The 13,712-nt window shown below is 35.1% G+C and overlaps 1 protein-coding gene across 2 annotated transcripts in view; it reads right to left on the reverse strand.

Moving 5' to 3' along the window:
• CD2AP (CD2 associated protein) overlaps positions 1 to 13,712 on the reverse strand; it is a 155,380-nt gene that overhangs the window by 37,572 nt on the left and 104,096 nt on the right. For both annotated transcript variants that reach the window (XM_010386622.2, XM_010386623.2), the window contains exons 9-11: positions 13,498 to 13,602; positions 12,089 to 12,125; positions 10,921 to 10,983 (exon numbers count right to left, since the gene is read on the reverse strand). In XM_010386622.2, the coding sequence (XP_010384924.1) occupies positions 10,921 to 10,983; positions 12,089 to 12,125; positions 13,498 to 13,602 (205 nt within the window). The remainder of the gene's footprint in view (positions 1 to 10,920; positions 10,984 to 12,088; positions 12,126 to 13,497; positions 13,603 to 13,712) is intronic.

The following is a 13,712-nucleotide window of genomic DNA, read 5'->3' on the forward strand; positions in this document are numbered from 1 at the left end:
CGGGTTTGATAACTTGTTAGAAGAGCTCACAGAACTCAGGAAGGCATTTTATTTACAGTTTATTATAAAGGATACAGCTCAGAACAGCCAAATGGAACACATGCAAAAGGCAAGGTATGCAGGAAGAGATGCAGAGTTTCCATAACTTCTCCAGGTGTACCACCTTCCCAGCCCCTCAATGTGTTCACCAACCCACGAGCTCTCTGAACTCGGTTGTTTAGGGTTTTTAATGAAAGCTAATCAGTTGGCTGGTTCCCCTGGCAACAAGGCCCCTCCCCACCTTTAGGGGCGTTACAAAAGTCTCCTCATTAATATAAACTCAGACGTGGTTGAAAGATGCTAGTTATAAATAACAAAAGATGTTACTCTCACCTTTATCACTCAGGAAATTTCAAGGGTTTTAGGAGCTATGGTGCCAGGAACCAGGGACAAATATCAAATATGCATTCCTTATTATATCACAACATCACATGTATCTAAAAACCTATTGCCAAATCCAAGGCCATGAAGATTTACTCTTGTTTTCATCTAAGAGTTTTAACTCTTATATTTAAGGTCAATGATCCATTTTCAGTTACTTTTAGGTTACAGTGTGGGATAGGGCTCCAACTTCATTCTTCTGAGCACATCCAGCTGTGAGTACAAGAATTTTAGTTCAGCTAAAAATTGGCCAAATCCAAGAGAAAATGTAGATTTAAGGAGAAAAAAAAAAAAAAAGTTCTATGTTAGCTGTCTGAATGACCAAGGAAGAATTACATAAGATACAGATACTATGATAATTTAAGATACAGGCTGGGTACAGTGGCTCATGCCTTTAACCCTGAACACTTCGGGAGGCTGAGATGAGAGCACTGCTTGAAGCCAGGAGTTCATGACAAGCCTGGGAAACAAATCAATACCTCCATCTCTATAAAAGAATAAAAAATTAAAAAATTAGCCAGGTATGGTGGCATGTATCTTTAGTCCCAGCTACTCCAGGGGCCGAGGTGAGAGAACCACCTGAGCCTAGGAGTTTGAGGTTGCAGTGAGCTATGACATCACCGCACTCCAGCCTCGGCAACAGAGTGAGAGCCTGTCTGTAAGAAAGAAAATGAAATACAGAAGAGTTATCTCAAGTATGTGATTTTTTTAACAAAAATGTTTAAAATGTATGCTAACAAAATACAATAAAATAACCAAAATCTGTCATTTTATTTGCTTCATAATATAGCAATACGTTACCAACACTGTATGTAATAAGTTAACCCGTTTATTAATTCAGATGAGGGTTAATATCCTACTGCATTAACTGAAATGGAAAAATAAGTGATAATACAGGCACCAAAGCAAAAGTGATTCCAAGTGAATAAATACGAATTTAAAAAATCAAATATTCTATTCTTTGTGATCACTTGGACATGCCTTAGAGAAAAAACAGTACTACCTATAAAGTAGTGAGTCTATTCTTAATTGAATCTATGTTTCTAACATTTTAGAAAATTTTAGGACAAAACGTATTTATTCATATTTATCTCACTGAAGTTTAAACTGCAGTGTAACATTTTCAGAAACGTTAAGTATAAAGTTTGAGAAACTATTACCACAGGAACATACCGGAGTAACCACCACATAGGCCAAGAACTGAACATGATCCATATCTCTGAAGTTACCCTTATCCTTTCCAATCACTACCCCACTGCTCCTACCTAAAGCTGTCTTCTAACACCATAGATTATTTATGAATATTTTTAACTTTACATCAATGAAATCCTAAGATTCATGTTGCTGTGTGTAGCTCTAGTTCATTTATTTGTTGCTACATGGTATCATGGTATATGAATATACCTCAACTCCTTTACTCATTCTTTTGCTGAAGAATATTTGTGCTGTTTCCAATGGCAACTGTTATAAATTTATAAACTTTGTTATAAATTGCAGTGAATGTGCAGATTGCTTTGGGTAGTATGAAAGTTTTAACAATATTGATTCTTCTAATCCTTAAAGATGCAATATTTTTCGTTTTTGTGTGTGTGTCTTCTTCAACTCCTTGCCTCAATGTTTTCTTTGCATATATCCAGGTTGGATTCCACAGTATTCTTGGTTTTGTGGCCTGATGCTTTTAATCACTTTTAGAAAATTAAAAACCAGTATATCTTCAAATATAGTTTCTGCTCCATTTGTTTCTCCTTCCTATCTGGTCCTCCAATTACATGTACATTAGACCTTCCCACTGTACAGTCATCCCTCTGTATATACAGAGGATTGGTGCTAAGACCCTCACGTATACCAAAAGCACACATATTCAAATCCGATGGTGAGCACCGTGGAACCTGCCTGCACAAAAGTTGGCTCTCCTCATATGCGGGTTTTGTATTCTCATGAATACTGTATTTTTATTCCCCATTAGGCCAAAAAAAAAGTCTTTGTATACGTGGACCCCACATAGTTCAAACTCACGTTGTTCAAGAGTCAACTATATTCTTTATGTCTTTTAAGGTCTTTTCTGTATTTTCTATCTTTTTTTCTCCTTATGTTTCAGTTCAGATATTTTCTTTTAAAAATATACACTCATATACTAACATTTGTGTGTATATACTTACATATACTTACGTAAGTAAACAAATTCATTTAAGCTCAGATTGACTCATATTCATGTATACTTATAAGGTTCCAGTTCTGCCAAAATTATCAACCCCATCTTTTATTACTTCTAACATATATTAAGCATAGTTACTTTAAAGCTTATATCTAGTATCTCTAATATCTAGATTCCCTAAAGGCCAGGTTCCATTGTCTGTTGTTCCTGGTTTCTAGCCATGTGTCATATCTACAAGTATGCCTAATTATTTCTGAATGAGTACAAGACACAAAAGATTTATAGGAAAACACAGAGATAATTTAAAACTCTAGATGATGTTTTCTTCTCTAGAGAATAAAGGTTTACTTTCATTCTTTCAGTAAGCTAAGGTAGGGATAGTAAAAATCCTAGGTCACTGTTCTCCCATCAAGAATTGAGATGATTAGAAGTTGAACTTCAGTGTTCTTCAGAGCTAGGTCTATTTCTATTTATACTTCCTCCTACAGTAAATCCCTTTAGGGACTGAATCAAAACCTAGTTCACTAAGATACCTCCTCTTTCATGAGCTTTGAACTCTTAATTTTTGTCTCCTTGAACCCAAAAGTCTATTGAAAGTTCTTTTCATAGTCTAAGCTACCACTTTCAAGATTGGCAAATGCCCCAACAGGAAATATGAGCCCCAATGCAAGATTAACTTTACTGGGCCCTCCTCTTCCCCTCTATCTTGATTTTATGATTCTTCATTTTATTTGTAGCTCTCCTACTCCTAGCAAATGACTCTGGCAAATATATATATATGTATATATACACACACATATATATACACACACACACTTCATATAACCATTCTACTTGTTCTCAGCAAGAGATCTCGTCCTCATTTATCACTGCCAGAAGAACATCCTACTTCAACTTTGACTTACATATACTCCCTTGGTTTTTATGATCCTGCTCTGTGATCATTCTCTGCCTATCTCTACGAGCACTACCTGTCAGTCCTTCTTCAAGAGTTCCTGGTCATCAAACAATTTCTTAAATGTATATATTCTAAGAAAGCTCTCTTCCCATTCTTACTCTAAGCAATCTTCTTGGATAATCTTACCCATACCCGTAAATTTCATACCTAACTTCCAGAATAGCATCTTCCAACTAAACGCTTAATACGAACTCTTAGCAAAAGTTCAGCCAATATGTCGTATCAAATCCCACGTCAAAAGCTGGATTCACATGTTTTCCTCCAGAAACTGTCTCTATTCCATACTTCCTATCTCACTTCCCCATGGTCATAATCATTAGTATCTCATGAGTCAACAAGATGTCAACATAGAACCTTAATTGCACTCCTTATGATAGATCCTAACTATATCTCAATGTCTTCAGCAGACAATGCAGTTGAGTCCTTCCAAATCAATCCTACTTTCATATGATTACACTGAGACAATCAGTACATGGTATTCTTCTTACAAGTCTCATTGGTCTAGAGGTAAATGTGCCCAAAAGTGGTCCAAGAAACTGAAAAGGACTTACATTCTATGGTTGGGGAGAGGTTTTCCTCTCTTTCCTGTCAAACGGACAAGAAATCATGTCGCCCTGATTGCCACTCTCAGAATTCTTGTGATCACAAGAGGAGACAATCTGAAGATAAAGTGGACACTGAGGATGGCAGAATGGAAAGATATAATTCAGGTCCGTAACAGAATCACTGAGTTGCAGGTCATATGACTCCTACTTCTAGACTTTCAATTATGTGAGATTTTTTTTTCCCTATTGTTTAAGTCAGTTTCAATAAGGACTGATTTTCTGTTCTTTGCTCTTGAAACATTTCAGCTTCCTTTCATCCATACCAACTTCCACTATCTACGCCACCATTATCTAGCTAAATACTACTAGAAGGAAGTTTCAGATAAACAAATGTAAGCATGTCATAATCTGGAATCCTTCAGATTTTAAAGAATGCTTCATATTACATAATAAATACTGTATTAAGTATTCCCTATGTATTACATACCTATTGTGTAAGGCATTAGAGAACCAATGGCAAATAAGGTACAGATATCTATTCACACATCTTTTCCTTCATGGAGTTTAATCAAGTGCAGGGTAAAGAATATCTCAAAACAAACATCTAAACTAATATGTAACAGATAATAATGGGAAACACCTACTTTTAAATAGTGTTAAGGAAGCAAAATTTTAAGCTGGAATCTAAAAGATGAGAAAAACCTACCCATGAAAGATTCTGAGAGAAGTACAATTCCAGAGAAAGAAGGATGTCCCCTAAAAAATTATGTATTTAGGCAGAAAGTATGAACTGCAAACATGGAACCGCAAACACACAGAAAGCAGTAAATGTAAATAAATCCAACCACTGACTGGGAATCAGAAGTATACAAATAGTGGCTGAAGACATGAGTGTACAATAACAGAATTCAGAAGGAAATGCTCCTAAAGCAGAAGTGAACAGATTCACTGCTTCTACCAGTAAAAGTATAGAAACAGACTGGCCTTCAGCATCATTTTATGCTCTTTCTGTGGGTATGACTGTGTATGGGTGTAAAGGAAGTGAGGAGGACATATAGATAAAAGTTACCATTTAAGTGATTTTATAAGAAACAGCACCTTTGTTACATTCTCTTCTACACATTTATATGCCTCCCTACCTGCACTCCAAAATAATTATGAGTTCCTCCCTTCGTACCATGAATTCCATACCAATGACATGATGAGTATCATCATGAGATCAGTAAGAAAGATAAATACAAAAAAGGATATCGCAAAAAGCAGGATAACTTGTGCTTCAAAGTGGTGATATTATTACCATTCTGGGACACAGCCTGCCAGGATTTTAGGTACTTCTGGGAAAATGAAAACAACAGAGGGGCAGAAAATTGCTAGGCAGGTTTGAGAAAATCCACGTGGTGGCCTGGGACAGAAAGTAGAAAGTGAGAATTTAATCACCCATCTAAACATTTGGGAAAATATCCCATGAAATAATGGGGAGTCACTTAAGAGTCTGAAATAGAGGGGTGATCAGTTTCATGGTTTCTAAGTATTTCTTCCCCGCCCCCCACCCCACCCTCACTGCAACAGAACAGAGCTTATCAAAGGATACCTCCTATGGAACTTAGGTTTTATCCTAAGATCATAAGATCTTAGGATCATAAGATAAAAACCACGAACAAAAATACAAATGAAAAATACTTTATTTCCTTGTTGGAAGGCTTACGATGCTTCAGATTGATCCTAGCCATAGTTTAAAAATGCTCCCTGTCTCAACTATGGGAACAAGGGTAGAACTTTGATTTATGTTTATTGTTACTTAGTAAAAAATAATTTAACAATATATAATATTCAACCGGCTCTCTCTCAATGCACGTGTCACGTGTCCAAAGGTCACTGGCAACACTGACATTTTTCTTATTCATGGTACCTGATCTATTAAAGGCATATCAGGTTTATGAGAACATTCTGAAAATACTTAGAATCATTTCCCTTGTTATGCCTTGTCTTGTCTATCCTACATACAAAAAATTCTCGTATTTACCCTTAAACTCCAAAACCAACACTTATATATTAAGTTTTCAAGTCATTCCAGGTGAACAGCTCTTGTGAGATTTTTAAATGGAGGGAAAATGTCTTTTATATTTATTCACATATTTACTACTTCTGGCATTCTTCATTGCTTTGAGTAATACCAACTGCCAATCTACTATTGTTTTCCTTCTATCAAAAATAATTTCTTTTAACATTTTCCGTAATATACTTCTACTGGCAATAAGTTCTCTGAGATTTTGTCTCAAAAGGTTTTAATTTTACCCTACTTCCAAAAGGTATTTTTGTTAGGTAGAAAACTATAGGTTGATAGTTATTTTCTTCCTGGCTTTAAACTTTTTGTCATAAATTTGCATCAAATTAAAATTTTCAGTCATTATTTCTTTCAATTTTTTTCATGTCCCCATTCTCTCACCTTTCCTTAGGTACCTCAATTACAGGTCAGTAAAACCACTTCATTTTGTCATTCAGGTAACCAATATTCTGTTCACTTTTTTTCTATACATTTTTAATGATTCTATTGCTATGTCTTCAAGTTCACTAACATTTTCTTCTGAAGTTTCCAATCTACTGGACATTCCATTCAGTGTTTCTCATTTCAGATACTGTATTCTTCTTTTCTAAAAGTTCAATTTGGGTTTTTCTTATATTTTCCAGTTTTCGCACTATTATGTTCACATTTTCTTCTACCTTTTTAAACACATGGGAAATGTTTATAGTAGCTGTTTTAATGTACTTGCCTTCTATCTCCACCACCTCTGTCATTTCTTGCTCTTTTCTGCTGACTGACTTTTCTTCCCTGGTTGTGGATTGCTATTTTCTTGCTCTTTCTATGCCTGGCAATCTTTAATCAGACAATGGACGTTGTGATTTTTACTCTCTTGAATACAAAATTTTATTATATGCTTTTAAGTTGTACTGAATTTTATTCTGGAATTTGTTGGCCGTATTTCCAAGACAGAGGCAGAGAAGCCTTTAGTCTAAGGTGATACATTCTTTTATGAACTCTATCCAATGTGCTATATATTATGAGATCTGTCTACTCTGGCTCATGGAAAAATGAACTATTTGTGAGTTACAAAGAGTGCTTCACCTACCGCTTTCCAATGTTTATTTCTCCATTATAGAAGTTTCTTTTCATGCATGTGTAGATCAATATTCAGGCAAAGCCTCACAGTAAGCTGTCTACAGATCTGAGCACTCTCTGTGCAGTTCCCACCATTCTGGCACTCTGCCCCACAAATTGTAGCTGCCCAGGCCTTCCTAAATACCTATCTCTGCATCCTCAACTCTGCAGGACATCAAGGTCTGTTTGGCTTCCTCCTTTCTGCTGCCTGTAAACTGCTTCTAGACAATAAGCTGTGGTAATTATAGGTCTCACTTCAGTGTCACAGTGACTTATACTGCCTGATGTCCAATAAGTGAAAGCCACTGTTTCACATAATTTGTCCAATTTTCTAGTTGTCTAATTTCGAGTGTAAATTCAGTCCCTGTCATTCCACCATGGGCAGGACTTTGCATAGATAAATGTAATAAAAATGCATCAACTTCGAATTTTTTTTCTTCTTCTTGAGACTGAGTCTCGCTGGAGTGCAGGCTGGAGTGCAGTGGCATGATCTTTGTTCACTGCAAGCTCCGTATCGTGGGTTCACACCATTCTCCTGCCTCAGCCTCCCAAGTAGCTGGGACTACAGGCGCCCACCACCACGCCTGGCTAGTTTTTTTTTTTTTTTTTGTATTTTTAGTAGAAACAGGGTTTCACCGTGTTAGCCAGGATGGTCTCGATCTCCTGACCTCGTGATCCGCCCGCCTCAGCCTCCCAAAGTGCTAGGATTACAAGCGTGAGACACCGTGCCTGGCCTCCATTTTATTTGTAAGAACAACTGACTGATTTTAGGGAAAAGGGGAAGTCACAATCTGAATTTTAACAAAACTGCTGCCTAACTGGTGACATGACTTTTTTTAATAGAAAAAAAAAAATAGACAATAAAGCCAGCAATATACCTCTTACATGTGGTTCTACGTATCTTGGTAAGATGAGTTTTTCAGGTAGGACTGATATTACAAACAAGTACTAAAAATTGATCTAAGATTCCTACCAAACTAGTTCACAAAGAATTAATCTGAGACTAATATTTTCATTAGGCATAAACTGTGCAACATATTTTTAAAATTCTTAAGAAAAAAGAATATAAAAAACTTCCATTTTGAAAGTAAAAAGAAAGATAAAGCTAGGAAAGTACATGACATATTCATGGACTAGAGACAGAGTGCTACATTTAGTAAACAAAAAGGGTAGAATATGATATCAAAAATATAATCTGGGGGTCAGTTACTGGAGGGCCTTGAATTTAAACTTTTGATTTTTATCTGAAAACTGAAAGTCTTTTCAACAAATGGTGTTGGATCAACTAGACATTCACATGCCAAAAAAAAAAAAAAAAATGAATCTAGACAATGACCTTACAACTTTCACAAAAATTAATTCAAAATGAATCACAAACCTAAATGTAAAACACAAAACTATAAAATTCCTAGAAATTACACAGGAGAAAATCCAGATGGCCTTGAGTATGGCAATGACTTTTCAGATACAACACCAAAGTCATGATCCATAAAAGAAATCACTGATAAGCTTCAAATTGAAAACTTCTGCTCTGTGAAGAAAACACGCCACAGACTGGGAGAAAATATTTGCAGAAGAAATCTAATAAAGGACTGCTATCCAAAATATACAAATAAAAAAACGGAAGGAAAAAAAACCTGAATAAAAAATGAACAAAAGACCAGAACACTTTACCAAAGATACACAAATGACAATTAAGCATATGAGAAGATATTCAACATCATATAGCATTATGGAACCGCAATTGAAAACAAAAGTAAAATACCACTACACACCTACTAGAAAGGCCAAAATCCAAAACACTGAAAATACCAAATGCTGGCTAGAATGTAGAAGAGAAATTCTCACTGATTACTGGGGGGAGTACAAAATGGTTCAGCCATATTGGAAGAAGTTTGGCAGTTGCGCCTACAAAACTCAGTATACTCTTGTCATATTATCAGGTAATCCCTCTCCTTGGTATTTACCCAAATGAACTGAAAATATGTCCACACAAAGACCTACACACATTTATAGCAGCTCCCCTTATAATTGCCAAAACTTAGAAGCAATCAAGATGTCCCTCAGTAAGTGAGTGGATTAATAAACTGTGGAATATAAAGACAATGAAATACTATTTAATGCTAACAACAAATGCCTCCCAAGCCATGAAAACATATGGAGAAATTTTAAAGGCATATAATTAAGTGAAAGACACCAATTTGAAAAGGTTACATGCTGTATGATTCCAACTATATGACACTCTGGAAAAGGCAAAACTATGGAGTCATTAAAAAAATTAATGGTTGCCAAGGGTCAAAGGGAAAGACAGATGAATAGGTAGAGTAAAGAAGGTTTTTAGGGTAGTAATGCTAATTCTGTATGATACTACAATGGTGGATACCAGACATTATTCGTTAGTCAAAACCCATAATAGGTACAGCACTAGGAGTGAACACTAAAGGAAACTATGGACTTTGAGTGATAAAGAAGTGTCAATGTAGGGAGGCTCAGTGACTAACAAATACACCACTCTGGTACAGAATGTTAACAGTGGGAAAAATTGTGCCTGTGTGAAGAAAGGGACTATACAGGAACTCTGTACTTTTGGCTCAATTTTGCTGTGAATCTAAAACTGCTCTAAAAAAAAATAGTCTCTCTAAAAAAATGATCCTGGGCCGGGCGCGGAGGCTTACAACTGTAATCCCAGCACTTTAGGAGGTCAAGGCGGGCGGATCACGGGGTCAGGAAATCGAGACCAACCTGGCTAACATGGTGAAACCCCGTCTCTACTAAAAAATACAAAAAATTAGCCGGGCGTGGTGGTGGGTGCCTGTAGTCCCAGCCACTAGGGAGGCTGAGGCAGGAGAATGGCATGAACCCAGAAGGCAGAGCTTGCAGTGAGCCGAGATCGCGCCACTGCACTCCAGCCTGGACCAGAGAGTGAGACTCCATTTCAAAAAAAAAGAAAACATTCTGGCAACAACATGAAGTATGAAAGCCAGAAAAAGAGCTGAAGTGAGAGAAATCAAATAAGAGGATACAGTACTTTAGGCAAGAAACAAGGATGGATTAGACTACAACACTGGGAGAAGAAACAAAAGCATTCTAAAATAGTATTCAGGTTTCCGGATGTACATAAACTAATCTACTAGTGACAATCATTGCATATCTTTATGTACAATGAGAAGGACTTATTTTCTCCAATTTCACAACAAACCAATAAGGTTTTTAGTAAAATACATATGGCACCCTGGAATAACTTTCCAGGTATACATTATGACAAACACACGCAGTGAGATTAAATAATATGTAATTAATTATTTCCATGCTTAAGTAGGAACTGGGTCTTCAACCTTCTAAGGAATTTTTTTAAAAACTGAAACACTATAAAAATAATAAAAGCATAGTTATTTAATGCTTAGTTTTCTTACACAGTCTGTTAAATAACTATGAATAAAGACAACATCCTACTAAAGTAATAGTTTAATTTTTTAATGGATGTAAATTGTTATCTGTTTGAGAAAGCATAATTTTGTATCAATCTTAAATGAACTACTCCCTCCCAGAAAACTCCAAGCATTGTAAAATAAATACTGAATACCTGTTAAAAATCAGTGTAAATGACTCAGTGTGGAGAAACAGATCTCTTTAAAACGACAATAAAAGAAATATTTGTCTTTTTGAAAGTTGAAATTAGCCTCACCCTTTTCTTCAGGCTTTAAAGAAAAATACTTCTTCTCTGCAACTATCATTTCAGGCTTTGGAGCTATGGGAGAAAACATTAATACTTTTGTAAGAAGATAGTTTTAAAGCACAGAGACAATTACACTTCTAAAAAGTAAAGATGCATTGAAAAATAACATCAGAAAAAACCATGCTTTAACAGAAAGAACAATGTACCAGAATCACCAGGCTCAATTTCTAATCCTGGACCTGCCACTATTACCCTACTCTGTGGTCTCAGTTCCTTCTTTGTCAAATTAAGGTGTTAGAGATCATATCCTCCACCATACTGCGGTCCAGAAGAGCTGTGGTGATGAAAACATTCTCTTTTTTCAGTAGCCAACATGTGACTAATAAGCACTTGAAATGGCACTCTTATGACTGAGAAACTGAATTTTTAAATTTTATTTTAATTAATTTCAAAAGCCACACATGGTTAGTGGCTACCATATTGCACAGTAAAGCTATATAATAAACTTTCAACACCAACTTCTAAAAAAATTACTTTTAACTTATGCTTTCTTTGCTCTAGGATTATGTCAGCAAACATAAAGTTAAAACCAAGGGGGAGAAAAAGACTTGGATTATTCTAAAAAACAGCAAATCTTAAAGGAAATAGAAATTTTTATTACACTTGTAAAGAGCAGTTATTTGAAAATAGTAGTTATGGAAGCAAAGAGCTAGATTACAAAACTTTAACTCTTGAAGACACTTCTCGGTATACCATAATTTATTCATCTGTTTAAAATCATCTACTTCGTTCAACCTTCAGCATATTGTCTGAAAGAGTACGTAAATTATTATTTGAGACATTAACAAATGGATTTCATTTGAAAAGGTAAAATAACGAATTGGCCAGGTCAATATATTAAGTTTTCTAAGACAGTTTAAATTTGATTAATTTTATTAACTCAAAATTACATATAAAGTATCTACATTTTCAAGATCCTTATTTTATACCATTTGTACTTTTAAAAAAATGACAGACACTGATGCATGTGAACACTCAATTTTCATATATTTCTAAAAATGTTTACAGACAACATCATACTTGATAAAAATTAATAATTTGCATTAGATCCAATTTTACCATTTTAGAATTTAAAAAAATTGAAAACAGCAAACTAAATAATGTGTTTCTTACATACCTGGAGCCTTAGCAGGAGGTGGTGGTTTCTTTGGTTTCTGTTAAAATAATAATGGTGGAAACGGTTGACCAGTTTCATATCGAATATAGTTAAACTCTAATCAGTAATAATCTAAATCATACAAATGTTTCTCCTCTTCATTCCATCCTTGCCAAAAATTATAAAATGCTAAGATTGTAAAAACTACCCAAAAAACCAATGACAACAAATTATTTCATTAGAATAAATAGCCTCATTGATCAAAATTCAGTCAAATATTTCAATCCATATTTCAGTGGATTGAATAAACCTTAAAAATCTTAATGAGCAAAAATGTTCTGCTGCTCTGCCTTCCTCTAGGTTAAGATTCCTAAGTACCATTTTATCCCTCTTTTGCAGCTGGGGTTGTGGGGAGAGGAGGACTGGCAGAACAAGGGAGAGACCTTGTTTTTTGTTTCATTTTGTTCTGTTTTCTAAAAAGCAGAGTAGCAACAAATAGACTAAGTTTTCATTATTAACCCTTTGGAACTCTCAAAGGAACAGTTAAAGGTAAAGATGTGTTTTTCTCAATTTATAAACATTCATTCATTTTTAAGACTTAATACCTTAAAATACTGAGATACATTTCTAAGTATGTGGACTTGGTTTTCACAAATTAAGAATAATTGATAAGCCATATTGTACAAACATAATAAAAGCAGAAAAAATGTATTCTTTAGTAAAAGTATAAAATAAAGCATATGAAGGCTAAATCAATACTGAATGCAATCTAACAAAAGAAAGGCCTCAGATAGCCTAAGCTTCCATAGAGTTAGAGAGTTCAGCATTGTCTTAAACCTAACATGGTAGCCCATCCTGCTGTGTGCTTGTGCTAATGCTCTTTCCCTCTATTTTAAAAACTCCATTATATTCCTCATCCATGGGGAAAGGGGACCAAGTTGTAGGAAGACAAAGACCACTGATGAATGACTCAGCCTCACTTTTTCTCTGAGAAGTGATACTAAAAATAACAAATTCTGTTGAGGCAAAGAGTGCTTCTTGCCCTCCCAAAAAAATGCACCAACAGCATATTAGCAATTCCACAAGACCTTAAAATAAACTAAAGCTTTTCAACAACATTAAATAAAATACAATTTCTTCCAGGAAAGTACTAATTTATGTTACTAGGATAGACTGTCCTTCTTAAATTGTAAAATAAAGAAGTCCAAGGTTATTTTTCAGTACAGTCGAGAAAGAAACAAAGGAAGAATAAAGTATGGAACTGAAACATCATTTTGTTTTATTATAACTCAAATAACTCCTACCTGAATAGCTACATCTGAAACGCCTTCATAAAAATTATTCAATAATAATGCAAAAAACTTGTTTACAAAAGATTAGTGGCAAAATGTTCTTTCAAGTATTATCATCATTGAAAAACAAAAGCTTACTGGAAAGTCTTTATCGAGTTCATTTATCTGGACAGCAAAATTGTCTGGAAATACTCCTTCTTTACCATTAAGTTCACCTTTCCACCAGCCAGCTTCTCCAGTCTCCTAAAAAGCAAAATAGAATAATTAAGACAATAAAAGTTATCTTTTTTTTTTTTTTAGATAAAGTGTTGCTCTGTTGGCCAGGCTGGAGTGCAGTGATGCAATCATGACTC

The sequence above is a fragment of the Rhinopithecus roxellana genome, chromosome 4 (genome assembly GCF_007565055.1).
Source record: "Rhinopithecus roxellana isolate Shanxi Qingling chromosome 4, ASM756505v1, whole genome shotgun sequence".
Lineage (NCBI taxonomy): Eukaryota > Metazoa > Chordata > Mammalia > Primates > Cercopithecidae > Rhinopithecus > Rhinopithecus roxellana.